The sequence below is a fragment of the Gymnoscopelus microlampas genome (assembly GCF_963454915.1).
Source record: "Gymnoscopelus microlampas genome assembly, chromosome: 8".
NCBI classification, from domain to species: domain Eukaryota; kingdom Metazoa; phylum Chordata; class Actinopteri; order Myctophiformes; family Myctophidae; genus Gymnoscopelus; species Gymnoscopelus microlampas.
The window spans coordinates 52,012,087-52,029,636 of NC_139945.1; the positions used below are offsets into that span (position 1 = coordinate 52,012,087).

General features: G+C 43.0%; 1 protein-coding gene across 1 annotated transcript in view; it reads right to left on the minus strand.

The window, feature by feature from the left end:
- Window positions 1-13,317: 13,317 nt before the first annotated feature.
- LOC311050636 (alpha-2-macroglobulin-like) overlaps window positions 13,318-17,550 on the minus strand; it is a gene marked incomplete at both ends in the record, with an annotated part of 29,655 nt that continues 25,422 nt past the window's right edge. The window contains 10 exons of the mRNA XM_084064722.1: window positions 13,318-13,373; window positions 14,272-14,377; window positions 14,598-14,660; window positions 14,760-14,850; window positions 15,106-15,227; window positions 15,324-15,539; window positions 15,918-16,108; window positions 16,303-16,471; window positions 16,897-16,974; window positions 17,384-17,543. Coding sequence (XP_083920848.1) covers window positions 13,318-13,373; window positions 14,272-14,377; window positions 14,598-14,660; window positions 14,760-14,850; window positions 15,106-15,227; window positions 15,324-15,539; window positions 15,918-16,108; window positions 16,303-16,471; window positions 16,897-16,974; window positions 17,384-17,543 — 1,252 coding nt within the window. The remainder of the gene's footprint in view (window positions 13,374-14,271; window positions 14,378-14,597; window positions 14,661-14,759; window positions 14,851-15,105; window positions 15,228-15,323; window positions 15,540-15,917; window positions 16,109-16,302; window positions 16,472-16,896; window positions 16,975-17,383; window positions 17,544-17,550) is intronic.

The following is a 17,550-nucleotide window of genomic DNA, read 5'->3' on the forward strand; positions in this document are numbered from 1 at the left end:
GTTTTGAGTGCCCTACTCTACGGTTGTTAAACTTGGACAACCTACCGTCGTCACATCCAGCAACTGGAACGGTTTCACCAGAGGTGCCTACGCTCAATATGCAACATCAAGTGGCAGGACAAGGTGTCAAATCTCAAGGTACTGCAGAAGTGTGGTCTACCCAGCGTTGAAAGCCTGATCATCAAGGCCCAGCTCCGGTGGGCAGGTCATGTTGTCCGAATGCCTGATAGCCGCATACCAAAGATGCTGCTCTACGGGCAGCTGAAGGAGGGGCAGCGTGGCCTGGGAAGACCCCTACTCCGCTTCAGAGACACACTGAAGGCCAACCTCAGGAGCTGCAAAATTGATGCAGCAAACTGGGAGGATAAAGCTACCGACAGGGAAGGGTGGAGGCATCAAGTTACCCAAGGCATTGAGACTTTCGAACAGGCAAGAGCGGCATCAATCCAAGACAAGAGAGACCGCAGGACACGTGGACCTCTCACCTCAACACAGGACAAAACTCCCTGCAGTATCTGTGGAAGACTGTGTGTCCCAGGGATAGGTCTACGCTCCCACATGAGGAGCCATGCTAAAAGGAAATAACTGCATGTCTACTCATCCGTCGGATCGACGGGAGACTCCACCACCACCTCGACCCGACCTGCTATGGCACTTATGAACTGAGCAAGTCCTCACCATTGTGAATGTGAGTTTAAAAAACAAACACGGTCGGGTCACTGTTTACAAGCTGTTTATGTACCCTCAACCCTAAGACCTATCCTCCCAACATGGCCGCCACTACCAAAAGACACTTGTTGACGCCCATTCAGGATTTTTTGGTACGCTCTATAGTTCATATTGTTGTTAGATGTTTGTATAATATATTACAGATTTGTTTTAATATTATAAAAAATGTCTGACATATATATACTGTATATATCCGTGCGTCCCGTCGTGCGTCCCGTCACGGCCCCCGTCGCGGTCACCACCCCCCCGCCCGACCCCGTGCGTCCCGTCGCGGTCAACCCCCGCCCCCGGGCGTCCCGTTGCCCACCCGACCCCCGTCCCGTCCGTCGCAAACACACACACACACACACACACACACACACACACACACACACACACACACACACACACACACACACACACACACACACGCACACACACACACTTTGCCACGCTTTCTCCCTGGATCTATTTATTGCGGTCGCGTTTCCTTTCTTGCTTTATACATTTTACTTCCTTGTATGATTTCATGAGCTGCTGCAGTGCTGCTGTTCAGCCACAGAGAAGAACGCCGCTCTGGTTTTGGGCTCCATGATTGGTCAAGTTCAAGGATTCTGCTATCGACTTTCATGGTCTTTTATAGAAATACGTGAAGCCTGGCTTCATTATCCTGGCTCGACACAGCCTGGCTTGACAAGGTCTAGCTCGACAAAGTCGCTCCTTTTCGTTCAAGGAACTGAATAAACCAGGGGCCTGTTCCTCAAAAGGTGAATTAGAGCTAAAGCCTGGCTTTACCAGTGCCTATCCTGGCTTAATTTAGCCAGGATTAGGGCTGAATCGGTTCCTCAAAAGTTGAATTATCTTGAAGATTAGTTTAACCAGTTCACCCTGGCTAAGTTTAGCCAAGACCCGATTCCTCAAAAGAGAATTGAAGCAAGCCTACCTTAGTTACCATGGCAATTTAGCTGTGAAGTTAGCCTGGTCAGGAGCAGGCTAACAGCCAAGCTTACTTAATCCAGTGCCTTTGTTCTTCAAGTTTTTCCACAGTTAATTCAACAAATGTGTTTGTATGGACTCATTTGAATGACCCTGCATTCAAATAAAATGAAATCAATAAAAAGCGTTTAAAAGAGCCTCTTCACTGAATGTAAGTGAGGAGCATATTTTAAATTATCAATTTCTAGTCAATGGAGAAATATTTTTGTATTTCTTGTCCACCTTTGGAGTTACATCATGATGGCAAGGTAACTACACAACCCCAAACCTCTACCAAAGTGGTCTTGTCAAGCCTGGATTTGGCTTAAGGCCAGGCTTTTTTAATTCACCTTTTGAGGAACAGGCCCCAGGCTATACGGACCGACTTTGTCAAGCCTGGATTTGACTTAAGGCCAGGCTTATTTAATTCACCTTTCGAGGAACAGGCCCCAGGATGTCAAAAGACAGCTCTGGGTCAAAGACACCCAGGTTACGGGCCTTCTTTTTAACAGTTTTGGAGAGGCCACCGAGACTTGAAGTGAGATTATCAACAATTTCTGTGTTGGGGCAGGAGGGGGTGAATATAATTACTTCAGATTTTGATTCATTTAATTGAAGGTTAGTACAGTTTTTAGACATCCATTGTTTGAGGTCATTGAAACAGGACACAATACAAGTGACATCAGTGTAGCCAGGTTTTATGGGGGTTGGGGACATGCAGTTGAGTGTAGTCTGTGTAGCAATCAAAAGCTATATTATGTTTACGCTTAATTTGCCCCACGGGTAGCAAATATATAATAAATAAAATGGGACCCAGGATCGAACCATGGGGAACTCCGCAAAAAAGAGGAGAAGAAGAGGAGGAGGCATCACCAAGTGCGACAGAAAATGACCTGTTTGATAGGTAGGAGCAGTGAGCACAGACAGTCCAGAGCCACTTCACTGATACCAACATTGATTTTCAGATGGCTGATCAGAACACCATGGTCCACTGTGTCAAATGTTTAACTAAGGTCCAGGAGAATTTCTTTTTAGTTCTCTTGCAAATACTTGCAAATTCACTGTAAGTTAAATAATAAATATTGCTTTATTGCTGACCTTATGGGGTTATAACAAACCTGTTCTTGCAGAGGACAGAGGCAAGTGATGAAATGCATCCTCGTTGTTCCTTTCCTTTGGCTCAGCCTCGCCTCAGGAATGTGCAGACAAGTTGATATAAGAGTCAATGGGACTTTTCCATGGTGTCAACCCATATCTGGCCTGTTGGTTTGCAGTCCACTGGACTGTACCAAACCCTGCGTGTCGAAAGAGAATATGATTTGTTGGGACCGCTGTTTCATCCTTAGTATAAGGAATGAAAGAGCGAGCAAGGAACATGTCATCGCTGTCGGGCATAAATCTCCATATTTCACCTTTTTTTCTTTCATAAATGAATGCACTATATAAGACTTTGTCATACAGCAGTATGACTCCGCTTGCTTTGTCATACAGCAGTATGACAAAGCCACAAAAATAGCAAAAATAGCTGATCTACAAGCTCACAACGTGTTGCATTGTGACATATTGTGAGCTTGTACATCTGCTATGTTTTTTAAACTAAATAAAAACTTCTAATGATTTGCCCAAATTAGGGAAGTCTTTCTGTGGATTTAAAAAATATATTTAACCAATGAAAATTGCTTATTGTGGGCCAGCAAAGCAAAAAATAAAATCACACCCTGTGTGAAGAGAGTGGTGCCCCGTATTGACCCCCGTATTGATGTTGTCATCAATGTTTGTTTATTGGACAGACAGACATACATACATACATACATACGGACACACGGACAAAGCCAGATATAGGAGTGGTTGGCACCACTCAAAAATGGTGGAAAACTTGTCAGGTGGAAATGGGCGTGGCTTATTTGGGGAGGTTGCGTAATAATCCAAGGCAAAACGAAAAATCACACCCAGTGTGAAGTGGGCGGTGTGGTCACAGTGGTCATCACAGTGATGGAAGTGATTCACTTAAAAAAAAAACATTAGAGTGTTTTTTTTAAGTGCATAGTCCTATTCATAGGGCTATGCACATGTGTCATGTGTTTCTAGCCAATCACAGTCCTGAATAGAGTCATGTTGGCCAATCACGGTGCAGGGTTAGGGGGGTACACTGGTGGCCAATCACAGCGCAGGGTTGGGGGGGTGCAATTTGGATCGATGTCCAAACCTCACATATAGGGGCGGTTGCACCGCCCAAAAATTGATTTTTATGAAAATCGGTCCAGCAGCGCTTGTAGCATTTCATGCAAAATGGGCCCCTGCCACAAACTGTGAAAGTGATCCAAGCACCATAGGAAGCACCATAGAAGACAGGGAAGCACCTTAGGAAGCACCTAGGAGACAGGGAAGCACCTTAGGAAGCACCTAGGAGACAGGGAAGCACCTTAGGAAGCACCATAGGAGACACAGAAGCACCATAGGAGACAGGAAAGCACCTTCGGAAGCACCATATGAGACAGGGGAGCCCCATAGAAGACAGGGAAGCACCATAGGAAGCACCACCATAGGCTATGTATCTCACTCATTTGTGATCATTTATTGTCGCTGCCAGGCCGGAGACTGTGTTTTCACCCCTGTCCATCCGTCCGCCAGTGTCTAGTCTGTGTGTCTGTGAGCAGCTAATCTCATGACATGTGTTATAAGTAATCTTACCATGGGATTCAAGCCTGAATTTGCCTTGTTAAAATGTGTCAGTTAAAATGAAATTGCTACAAAGGTGGGGTCGTGGGTGGGCTTGGGCTCCGGCTGTCTTCTTACGGTATTTCTGGTTGAATGCAAAGAAGGACGATTCGAATTCGCCCTCACATGACTGTGATTAACACAAACCGTGATTGGTGGGAGAGAGAGGAAGACAGAGAGAGGGGGCGAGAGAGAGGGGGGTTGAGAGAGGGAGAGGGAGAGAGAGGGGGAGAGAGGGGGGTTGAGAGAGGGAGAGCGAGAGAGAGAGGGGGGGGAGAGAGAGAGGGAGGGAAAGAGAGGGAGATGGGAGAGAGGGAGGGGGAGAGGGAGGAGAGAGAGAGAGAGAGAGAGAGAGAGAGAGAGAGAGAGAGAGAGAGAGAGAGAGAGAGAGAGAGAGAGAGAGAGAGAGTATGTTCTGCATACTTTGCTCAAAGGCGGCAGCACCACAGATTGCAGAAGCTCGAGTTTTAAGTTGCCGAGATCGTCCGCTTCTCTGGGGTAATGTCAAAACATTATTTAATTTTTAATACAGTGTTATGAGTCATAACACTTCAAGTTGAAATTCATTAATATTTCTATTGTTTTATTGTGCTTTAATTTAACTTATTTTTACTTTGACCTAAGGTGTAGGCTAAATGTTAAAATGCTTCTGAACTGATGTCTACTTGACTTGAACTGTAGGCTAGTTTTACGAAATCACTGAAAACACACTGACATTTCGAATGGAATGAATGATGCTTTAATCCAGTGGTTTTCAACCCTTTCAGGCCCGACCCCTCAAAATAATCATATTTGAACTGGGAGTGGGGACCCCTAGCTCGCACTGACAAGCACTTGGAATGTAGGAGTTGAGCCGGGAATTACATTTAGTTTGACTCAGTTCCACAGATAAGTGAAAATATCAGATCTACAAGCTCACAATGCTTGCGTTGCGAGCTTGTAGATCAGCTATTTTCACTATTTCTGCCTCTTTCTTATATTATTTGATAATTTGGCCAATGTTTGACCAGTTTTTATAGTATAGTTTGTTGATTACTCTTGATGCAGTAAATGGTCTTTCATTTTTTTCCCTCCCTTTTCTTTTTTTTAATTAAAATGTGGGGACCCCCCTCGGGGTCCTGACCCACAGGTTGAGAACCACTGCTTTAATCGAAGCTGCTGCTGGATTATGCTACATGGCAGGCACACACACACGCACGCACGCACTCACACTCACACTCACACTCACACTCACTCACTCACTTGTAAACTCTGAGAGTTATGGTGGTCCTTGAAAATAACTCCTAATGTGTCATAGTAAATCAGTGTCATACATATTCTGAAGAAAACCTGGAGACTAGGACAAGGACAAGTCTTGCCACGGACACATTTTGTCCGTGTATGGACATATTGATGATCGATGGTTTGCAGATAATGCAGAGTGCGTGCACACTTTGTCAAATGTGTGCGGGATGTACTCAGTAAATCCCAAATGAATTTAAGCTAAACAGACTCAAATGGAGAGGTCCAGTATGAATGCTGTATAATCTGTGTGTCTGTGTTCCCTTCAGAGCTGCTGATATGGGGCCAAACAGGTTGTACGCACTGCACTTGTGCTTGATGGCTGTCACGCTCCTGCTGCTGCTGTGTGAAGTCATGATCGGCCAACACTGCCACTCCATTATCAACCTGGTGGACGGTTTCAACACCCTCTTCATCCTCATGCACATGGCTCTGTCTCTTCCTCTACCCACACGCAGCGGGTGCCCGGGAGATGCTTCAGCTGCATCTTTGCACTCGTCGTCTCCTGCCTCCCTCCCATCTGTGCCAAATGGATCCTCTTTCTCATCCGCGTCTTCCACCCAACCGTCCCCTTCTCCCCCCTCGCCCTCCACGGAACCGGAGCTGACCAAATCTCCAGCCCACATCCTGATCCAGCCCAGTGCATGCAGCTTTTCAATCCATTCCGCCAGGCCACCTCTCCACCCTAGCGGTCCTAATTTCAATCAACTCGCCCTCTCAAATATCCACGCCGTAACCCTGTGTTCTAACCCTCTGAATTCACATTCCTCCACTGTCCTGTCTAATTCAGCCACCCTCCCTCGCCCGTTTTCATTGAGCCTACTTTCCTCACCCCCCTCCCCATCACCACACACCCTGCACGCACCCTTGTGTGGTCTTTTTTATAGCCAAGTGAGGATTCAAGCGGTGGGGGCTTTTCTCGCAGCTCTCGTCCTGGCCTCTCTTTGTGTCTCGGTCAGTATGGAGGTCTTCAGCCACATCTTGCAGCCCCGCCCTGTGCGGCAGCCATATTTGGTTGTCGTCGTAGGGGCTCTCAGTCTGGTCCATAACCTGGCAGTGCTGGGACTGAGGTGGGGTCGGGTGCTGGGCGTCAACACTGGACTGGTTTGGGAGACCCCACACCCCCGTGATGGTAAAGATGCCTAAATCTGTGGTTCCCAACCTGTAATTGGCAAAACACTAAGATTTGATTGATGATATAACATTAACATTTAAAAACAATATTACGTAAAATAAATGTAATTTTTTGTTTAAAACCTTGAACAATGAGTTTTCATTGTGATACCGATTAATGGGAACTTAAAGTAATAGTAGCCTATATTACGTTAGTTCCATTGATCCAAACCGGAACACAGTTGATTGATTGATCTTTAAAATAAACATGTTCCGAAAATGCACACGGCATACACACACATCTGACAGGTTTGTAGTAGCATGCTGTTTAGAACATTAGCATCATATGCAGGTGTGTACATAACATGCCGCCCTTAATAGGAGAGTTACAGTGTTCTTAAGGTGCAGTTCAATAGACCAGTTCATGCAGCAAGGGAAGGCACTAACCACATGTATACAAAATAAATAAAAAGGAAAAATTGAAAGATATGCTTACTTTAACCATTATAGTTTAGTGGCAGATTTTTGCTCTTAGATGGTACTGTAGGTAGGTAGGTGCTTTATTTATCCCCGAGGGGAAATTAAGGTGTTTCAGCAACTCTCATAGAGACATCAATAAAAACACATTATAATAATAAAAACATCTGAAAAAAGCATCTAAGCATAGTCAACCTACAATATTAAGAATGAGCAAAAAAGGAAAGAATGTGCCAAAAAGGCACAAAAATCCAGGTCCAGGCACTCAGGTGGATTTGAAAATAAAAAGCCTTTATTGGGCAACGGGCTTACAAGAACATTAAAAAACACCAACGCGTTTCGGCAAACGCCTTCTTCAGGGTGTTGAACACCCTGAAGAAGGCCTTTTTGGCACATTCTTTCCTTTTTTGCTCATTCTGTATTCCCTTTCATGAGCACCGGTGGTTTGAGGGATACCAGTAGCGCTCCTGCCATCTCTCTCTCTCTCTACAATATTAAGAATTGACAGACCAAACACTACTAAAGAGTCCAATGGCTTGCATCCCACATCCAACCAGATGTGGAGTTGTACAGTCTTATTGCTGCAGGCAATTGCGTATTGCTATAGCGCTCCTTCTTGCAACTTGGGTGTAACAGTCTGTTGCTAAAGATGTTTCACTTTGAAGTAGCTCTTTGTGTATATTCAGCTGCAACTCACATCAGACAATGTTAATGTTTGTTATTCACTCCTCCCTTCCACTCCCTACAGTCAAGGCAATGGAACAAACCAAACATGACGCCAAGCAGGGCTGTGTTGTGGGTGAGGCCAGTGATCTCCCTTCTGCTGTGGATGGTACATACCAGGGAGGAACCCTCATCCTTTGTAACGCAGGAGCCTCCAGTGTCCTTGAACCAGACAGTGACTCAAAGGCCCAAGACCAAAAAACATTGCCCTCACTCCAGACTCAGAAACCACCACCAACACATGAGCTTCACTTCAACACAGCTGTTCAACAGGGCTTGTCCTCTTTTCCCTGTAACAGAGCAAACCAAAATGTTGATTCAAACACACTCACTGCACAGAGCCAAGACCATGGGGTGTCAAATGGCGTAACAGTTGCAGACACTTGCATGTGTGATTCTCATTCAAATGGACGTGTCAATGAAATATCAAGGGCCTGTGCTACTAGCGGAAATTCAGGTAAGGAGGCATGCCTTTACATGCTGTGATGCTTCCCTTTCACATTGTGTCGTGATAATTTGGTAATGGAATTTTGTATTACACAGTCTCAAGAGATGACACAAATTCAAAATACTTTTCAGCACACCTGCAAAACAAAAAATGGTGTATTACACAGTCTGCATTTTGTCAGTACAGTTATGATTTGCTATTTCCCCTCAGAAAATCAAAACATGTCTAAAACATCCCCCATCTTCAAACCGGATCAACCAACTGAGAATCCCGTCCCGAGGGTTCATTTGCGAGGTTGCTGTTCATTCCTCATTGCTGCCATGCAGGGTCTCTTCAGCTCCATTCTCGCTCTCACCAACGCCCTGGTGCTGCGTCTGGTTGTGCCGCAGTGCCTGCAAAGATCTTGGTCATGTGGTCTTCTTGTGTACCTGGATCCTGTTTTCTCCTTGCTGGCTATAATAGTGCTGTTGGCTACAGCTCTGCCGCAGGTGAGATATTTTATAGTACTTTCAAGGTGCTTTTAATTACAAAATCACCATAAAAATAAAAACTAATACCACAAAACTTTAACTGAGCAAAACAATTATTTATAATGATGGCAAGTGAGAGGGAAATAGGGGCTAAAATAAATCAATCATGTTAAAAACAAAATAAAACACAAAGAAGAGTAAAAAAAGATAAAACACAAAGAAGAGTAAAAAAAAGAGCATAATCAGTAGATAAAACACTAAAACATAAATGTAACCTGCATTACATGCAGAGACCAGATAAGATGAATAAACAGGCGAACATTCAGCACAAATAGGTGAACATTTGGCACAAATAACTGATCTATAGCTGAGCTTGTAGATCAACTACTTTCAGTGAAGATATTTGGTGTAGAGCAGGGGTCTTCAACAGGGGGTCCGGGACCCCTAGGGGGTCCTCAGAGTTACTACAGGGGTCCGCCAAATCTTTGTGTGATATGATTTCTTTTTTTTTATCTTAACCACTTGAACCCTAGCATCCCTTTTCTGAGGAGAACTTTGGCCAAAAATAGCAGATCTACAAGCTCACAACGCCTCGCGCTGCGATTTTTGGCCAAGAGGTGTTTGGTGTAGATGGAAAAAAGAGCAGACCAAGTAAACAAAAAAAGACTATGAATCTGAAACAATTTTATACAATATAGAGGGGGTCCCTGCTTCATCTCTCTCTCAGCTAGGGGGTCCCTGGCCTGAAAACGTTGAAGACCCCTGGAGTAGGGGGAGAAAATGAGGGGGCCAAGCATAGACCTCGGGGACTCCAGTCAACAAAATATATAAAATGTGTAATGATCATACGCAGGTCTCTTTTTTACCAGAAGGTGTCATCCCCAGGTGTACAGGTATGGTCTACTATTGCTTCAGGCCAGCCCTCCAAAGGTGTGTGTGTCTGACCTTCAACGGAGAATCGCCAGTGTCGCCGGCGTGCAGGGTGTCCACGACCTCCACGTCTGGCAGTTGACAGACACGTGCACGGTGGCCTCTGTGCACGTACACTGCCATTGTGACTTTCAGACTCACAGGTGAAGTACTACACTTTTTTTTTGTTAATGCTTTGTTTGTATGTCGTTATTACCTTAGAACAGGGGTCTTCAACAGGGGGTCCGGGACCCCTAGGGGGTCCTCAGAGTTACTACAGGGGGTCCGCCAAATCTTTGTGATATGATTTTTTTTTTTTTTACCTTAACCACTTGAACCCTAGCATCCCTTTTCTGGGGGGAACTTTAGCCAAAAATAGCAGATCTACAAGCTCACAACGCCTCGCAGCTTGTAGATCGGCTATTTTTGGCAAAGAGGTATAGGTGCAGAGGGAAAAAGAACAGAGAACGTCAACAAAAAAAGTTGAATCTGAAACACAATTTTATACAATATAGAGGGGGTCCCTGCTTCATCTCTCTCTCAGCTAGGGGGTCCTTGGGCTGAAAACGTTGAAGACCCCTGCCTTAGAAGTTATTTTTAAGCATAGTTTGATCCGCTCTGCTGAAATCTGTGGGATGTCACCAAAAAGCTTTTTTTTGTTTTGGTCAAGTTCATTATGCAAATATCATACACGCAATTTGGGAACATTACTCATCTAAATTTAGGCTGAGAATGGTTTAGAACGTAACTAAATAATGTCTTATAGTAAATACTGTAGCATTCATGGATGCCTTTTTCCTTCTTCTGGGAAGCCTTGTATGGTTAGACATTTTTATAGATATAATTCAATAATTGTGTTGTGCCTAAACATCTAAAAGTGATGAATTGTATTATGTCCAGATGTGGTGATCTGATTTCTGGAGTCACGAATGTGTTAAAGAGCGTGGGAGTAACCTGCTGCACAGTTCAACCGGAGTTTCTACCTTCATCTATGACCTCTAACAGCAGTCCAGATAACAACATCAGCAGCCCCCCTGTCATCCACACAGAGCAACCCTCTTTGTCTGGCGTCTTGGCTTGTAGCCTTGCCTGTGGGAAGGTCTGTGCTGGGAGGATGTGCTGCTCTTTGCCCAAAAAGGATTCTTGCAAATCACAGGCACCATCTGCTGGGGAAAGTGAGATAGAGCCCCAGATGTTGGTCATTGAGAACACTTTCCTCTGACTCGAAGTTTGAACCAAAATAGTTATATGATTTGTACTAAAAGACACCAAAACCATGCCATTGTTACCCAAGATGAGCCTTTGTTGGCGATTTTGGTGTTTTTATTATGTTCACCTATATTCTGTTTATATTCTTAATTTGTTGATACACAGTGGTGGAAAAAGTACTCAAATTCTTTACTTAAGTAAAAGTACCAATACTGCAATATAAAAATACTCTGTTACAAGTAAAAGTCCAGAATTCAAAATTTACTTGAGTAAAAGTACAAAAGTATTGGCATCAAAATGTACTTAAAGTACCAAAGTAAAAGTACTAAATATTTGAAAATAGCCGATCTACAAGCTCACAACTGAGAGCTTGTAGATTTGCTATTTTCAAATAGCCTAGGTTTAAAGTGGTTAATGTATGTTTCATAATAATTTATATCCGAAAAGTAACTAGTAACTAAAGTTTTCAAGTAAATGTAGTGGAGTAAAAGTACAATATTTGCCTCTGAGATGTAGTGGAGTAGAAGTAAAAGTATTGGAAATTGGAAATACTCGATACCTCAAAATTGTACTTAAGTACAGTACTTAAGTATATGTACTTAGTTACTTTTCACCACTGTATGATACATATCTGGCCAAGTGAAAACACCAGGCAGCTGATGTTTTACCCCCCTAGAAAAATTAAGTACATTTTCCAATTGTGTGATGAAGTATGAAATCACACACTCCTTTTAGCATTGTGTATGTATGTTTTGTTGCATTAAAATCTCACCACTTACATAACGTGCATTATGTACGTGGGGTAGCATTGATAACCAGGGTGGTGCTTACTTTTATTTTTGCCTGGGAATAGAAATAAACAAATGTCTAACCAAGGTGTGTAATGCTTCTTTATAAACATATTTTGCCTTTTAAATCAACAGCACAATGCCATGAAATACTCGAATAATGACCCCACCCGGGCTCTAGGGCCTGTTCCGAGTCCTAGATTGAGGAATTATACAGGCAGTGGACACAAGCCAACGGCTCCTTGCTCGCTCAGACTTGGAATCTGTTGTGGTTTGGGACATGTTTGCCTTCCACCATAAAGCCCTTTTCTCATCCCAATAGAAGAGTTTTTCTCTATGTAGCGGTGGAAGGTCTATGACTGAAACCCATCAGGGAACATCTCTTCAAGGCAATGAATTGGCTTGTGGTGGCATAGGTGTGGAGTCTTTGTCAAGGCTGGATCCAGCACACCCGAGGGCTTTTCCTCCATTTTCGGGCAATTTGCTTGTGATGTGGATGAAGTCCTCTGGCCGGAAAGATGTGATGTTGAGGGAGAATGACGGAATGAAGTGTAGCCTACTGTGAATGTGCTGTTCGTTTAGGGTTTTCTTTGTTCTTTTATAAAAGTACTGAATATATACAGATAGTAATTAACTTTAAGTTGTGATACTATACTTTTGCAAAATGACATGCCCTGAATGCTCAGCCTGGAAACCAGACGAATCCGTCAGTAAAAAAAAAAGCCCATATTATACAGTAAATGTTTTATCCAGCGTCTAATGAATGCTCCGTAATGTGTATAATTTAACTGGCTTTGTGTTGAGCACAGTGTTTTTGGGGTGATGGATATTGACAAGAGTCGAGGGTACAGTGTATGTTTATAAAGTTTAGAGAAAATGTGTGAAGGTTTGAAGAAATGTGTCACAGCAATTTTGAAAAACTGTTTGCAATTCCTCCCATCACTACTGTACAGTATATGCCACACATTATACATTACATAGACCAACTTCATTTAATGTGAGGTATATGCACATACAGAACACACATTCACTGCCGTCCATGATAAGAACAACTTTATTATCTTCCATGATACATAAGAACTGCATTCAATCATAGGCTGAAGAATAAGTTGTGACGACGTTTCTCTTCAAATACTCCATCTGTAAAGAGAAATAAATAAAATCTAAACATTGTGAGCAATTCTAAAAATATTCATGTGCTTGTATTTATTCAAAAAGGGTTAAGCAAAGATTTAACAACTGTCTGAACATGGAAAAGTTAATAGATAATGATTGCTCAGTATTTAACGATTCGGTATTTAAATTAGATCTCCACAAATATTACTTCTTTATAGGCATGGGACATCTAGTGATAGTTTTAGATACACCTGTACTAAATCTCAATTACCTCAAATCCTCATTCTGCGCATACTGTAAAGAACACAAACAATGAGAAATCAATTTAAAATATACACTTTACAAGGTGATGATGTAAATACCTGCTGGCTATGAGACATCATCACACAGCCATGTCATTATCACAAGGATAGCTGTATTCCGTCTCCATGTTGTCACCTGAGTGAAAACAAGACAACCATTAGCACGTTTGGAGCAACAGGAAATAAAAGGGTCCTCTATTATAAACACTCCTTTCGGATTGGCAGTATCCGTTAATCAGATATTGGGCTGTAACTCAAACATGGAGAACGACCAACAGCTTAATCACCATTTTAGATCAATGCTCATGATATAACAGACTGCATGCAACTATGCAACTACTGCATGCAACTTTAATCAAACCATCGATTTTCTACAGCATGGTTAGGAGGCTAGCAGTCAATAAGAGGGTCTGTTTGCCCAGAGCTGATCTTGCAATCTGCTGCCAATCAGTGCCAAATTTATTGTGATGCCAGTAAGTCAACATAGTACCTGCAAACTTTTCACATGTTTTATTAGTTATTCATAATGGAAGTAAAGGGAGTCAAATCGGGCTGACAGAGACTGACAGACAATTCATGCACTTGGCTTTTATGTTTAGTCTGCACTGCATTTATCAATTTGCCTACGACACTAGGTCAGAATAATTGTATGACTAGAAAAAGGTCAGAATAATTGTAGAACTAGAAAAAGTACTCCTCGGAGCACAGGTCTCCGCCAGGTCAGGTAGGTTATTGTGGCCTCCTGGTGGCGCTATAATAGGCCAATGTGAAAAGGGTGGCATTTCTTCTTAGACCTTTCATGGCAATCAGACATGCATTCATGATCTGAGGCAATTTGTACTTACTCAATCGCCATGCCTTTCGGCCTGGCGTAGACAATAATCTAAAATGATACCAAGCCTTGTTAGAAAATGGATGCAGAAATTAAACAAAAGGCTTGCGTGACAAACTCCATATTTTAGCAAACAAAAGGCTTGCATGACAAACTCCATTGAGTAAGCCTGACATAGGTTTAACACTGTACATGTACTCACCTGGCTGGTAGTAATCATAGATCTTGACCAGTGCTGGCTTAAGGTTCTGAACTTGGACTTCCTGTATGAGCTCTAAGACGTGGTTGACGGGTATGTCTTTTGTTAACTGTTGGCAGAAATGTTCACTGTTCCTTTATGCTTAATTTATTCACCATACTGTATGCATTACTGTGCCCTATATTGTCATACTACTTGTTATGCCAGTGGTTCCAATTAGTCCTTGGTCTTTCCATCCTACCAGGACTGTTGGTTTTCCATTTTATAATAGTCCTACCCCCTAGCAATGTTGGTTTTCCATCTTACCAGGACAACAACTGGTCTCTCACCTCTTTTAAGTACATAACGACGTGATCGTCCTTTTGCTCTAGACGAGCCATCTGCAGCTTCAGCTGTGAATACACCATATTAAACTGGTTATCATCTTTTAACTCTGTATTGGAATTAAAGTTCCCTCTAATGCACCTTTTTCCCCTTTCACAATAACTCACCCTTTTCAAAGACTCTGGGTCTGGGATGAATCCAGAAAGCATCGTTACATCAACTAACACCATGTTTGTAGTCGTTTCAGTTCCAGTATATCTGACAGGGTATAAAATGTTAAAACATTATTTCTAATTCATATATTTTGGCGGAATCTTGTAGATAGGCAAAATTGCTATATTCTTTATATTCTCAAAGTGGGGATTTCTTTTTTCTGTGCAGCACATTGAGTGTTGTATGAAAATGTTGTACACAACACTCAAATGTGCTGCACAGCCATGTCAATAATAGGTACATTTAATGTAAATGTATTATTGACATAGCTGTGGTTCTGTCTCTACAGGTGATTCTTACAGGCTTTGTAGTGTCAGAGTCATTTTCCTCAGAGAGTTGCTGCTGCAGTCGGCCTCAGGTGTGACCGTGATGTTCAAACTGCTTTCCTCAACTGGTGTTGGGATGTTGTAGTTAAGAGACATCTGAGGAAACAGAAGTGGAATTCGATTTCTAAAGAGTCAATAGCCAAGGCATGTAGAAGCCATTTTTAGTTACGGAAAGGACAGATAGGAGCTGACCTGCACTGAAACGCATGCAGTGCCCTTAACCTCCAGGCTGTACTTTGCCATCACATCCTCCAGCGCCCTCTCCTGGTAAAGCAGTCTGTTGCTCTGACCCACATGGAAGATCTCTTCTTCGCCGCAGGAGGATTTGACCGTCACAGTGCTGGAGCCCTCTTGTGTGAAGACCAGAGTAGAGTAGCGAGCCAGGGCCTGAAGAGCCACTACTGTGTCCTACAAAACACACAAACCACCTCTGACACCAGTCTGCATGTACAGAGCTTGTTGACCAGCTATAAACGGTGCTGTCTGGTGATGATCTGATGTGAATTACCAGACAGACTTGTAGAGCTTGGGACTACTAAAGACTATGAAAAGCTTCAAAGACAGTTGACCACAGTAAGATCAATCCCACGGTTCACACAGCCTACTTCTATGTTTGAAACTTGTTCGAATGCAACAGTTTAATCCACCGTATATTGTCTCCATCTGAATGCAGCATCTGTGTTTACTAACAAACGGTAACGGAACAGAGGGAAAGGGGGAGGCACAGGAGGAAGTCTACATAAAGGCAAGGGCATATGTGTGGTTCCAAGAAGCTGAGCAGTATACCTGTGTGGAGGAGAAGCCACCGTAGGAGTTCTGCTGGCGGGTCAACCACCTCACGATGTGAGCAGAATAACCCAGGTCTGCAGCGCTAAGTTCAGGGCTGGTAAGACTGGCCAGCAGCACGTAGGAGCTGATCTCTATGGACAGAGAGGCCGATGTGTCGTCCGAGGTCTGAGTCCAGTGGAAGAAACCTCCTGGGGAACCACCCAGACACACAAAACAACCATTCATTAAATCAACTTTTACTCGTAAATGCACAGTAGCAATACAGCACAGCAGTAATGCTTTATGCTAATAAAGTGAAGTACGGTAAATAGTTTGATCATATCTTTACCATCTTATCTGCTTTTATGTTATCTAAATATATCCATCTGTCTTTCCATCTCACCGTCTTTCACAGCAATCTGGTCCAGGTGTTTTAGGAGTAGCGCACTTGTCTCCTGGTCTCCCGCCAGAGAGAAGACGTAGGCCAGCAGAGCTGTAGTGTACGTGTTGGTCTTCATGGACTCATCGACGGCCTTCCTCAGACAAGACAGACTACTTTTCACCACAGGATCCTACAGAGAGACACAAACAGGCATTACATCCAGAAGTGACACAATCTAGCCTTCACCAGGTAAATGTGCTCCATAGCAGCACTGCAGCAAGCTCTGAAGCTTATATTATTGCATCAGACATACGCTTCACAGTTTTCAGGACAATTTCCTTCACATTGATGGTCAATTTCTCCTTTATAATGTTAGTCAAATGTACAATGAATACAAAAACAGTTGGATCATTTACAGTTATCTCATGCTGCTTAAAATGTCTATTCTTCAGTGTCAGAACTACAGTATTTGGGGCATCATGGGTTCAAATCCATATTAGAATGTGCCTTGCATGTCACCTGATCTCACTTCCTTAGCGTTTCCCCATCTCTCTACTGTACAGTCTCTGAATTATCTTCTAAAACAGCTGTAAAAACAACAACAAAAGGACTTACTGATGAAGGCAACAAATTCATCTCCAGGAATGAAACAGTGATGTAAGCACTGAGAGTCACTTCATCTGACACTCCACCCTACAGAGAGAACAATAATAATTATACAAACTAGACCATACCCGGTCGACGCATCCGTGGGGGGATATGCGCACATGATCTGGCAACCCGGGAGGCGACATTGTTTGACACATAAACGCTAATAAGAAGCTGAGATTTGATGAAATTGAAAAACGGGCTCCACAGTTAAGTTCAGATGGTAATGGTCAATGGCTGTGTGCAAAATCAGAGCAATTGGTCCAGCCACTGAGGAGAACCGGGTAGCTTCACCTACTCCCACTACAGACAGAGGTTACTAGAATTATAGTAGGATACATGTGATATTCTCCCATACATCTTCTCAATATATCAATATCAATATATTTTAGAAACATTAACATGATACACTTCTTTACAGAGTGTGTACCAGATTCCAATTGATCCTCTATACCTTCATTCTGTTGTTTAAGAGTTTTCCAGATTGTTCAAAACAGCCATCACGTCTCTGTTTACTCTCCAGCCAGGTCTTTGCTTGTTCTATGTTCCACTGGTCGATGTAGTCGTAGAAAGACTTTGCTTGGACAAAACATCTCAGGACAAATGCAGTCAACCTGATGG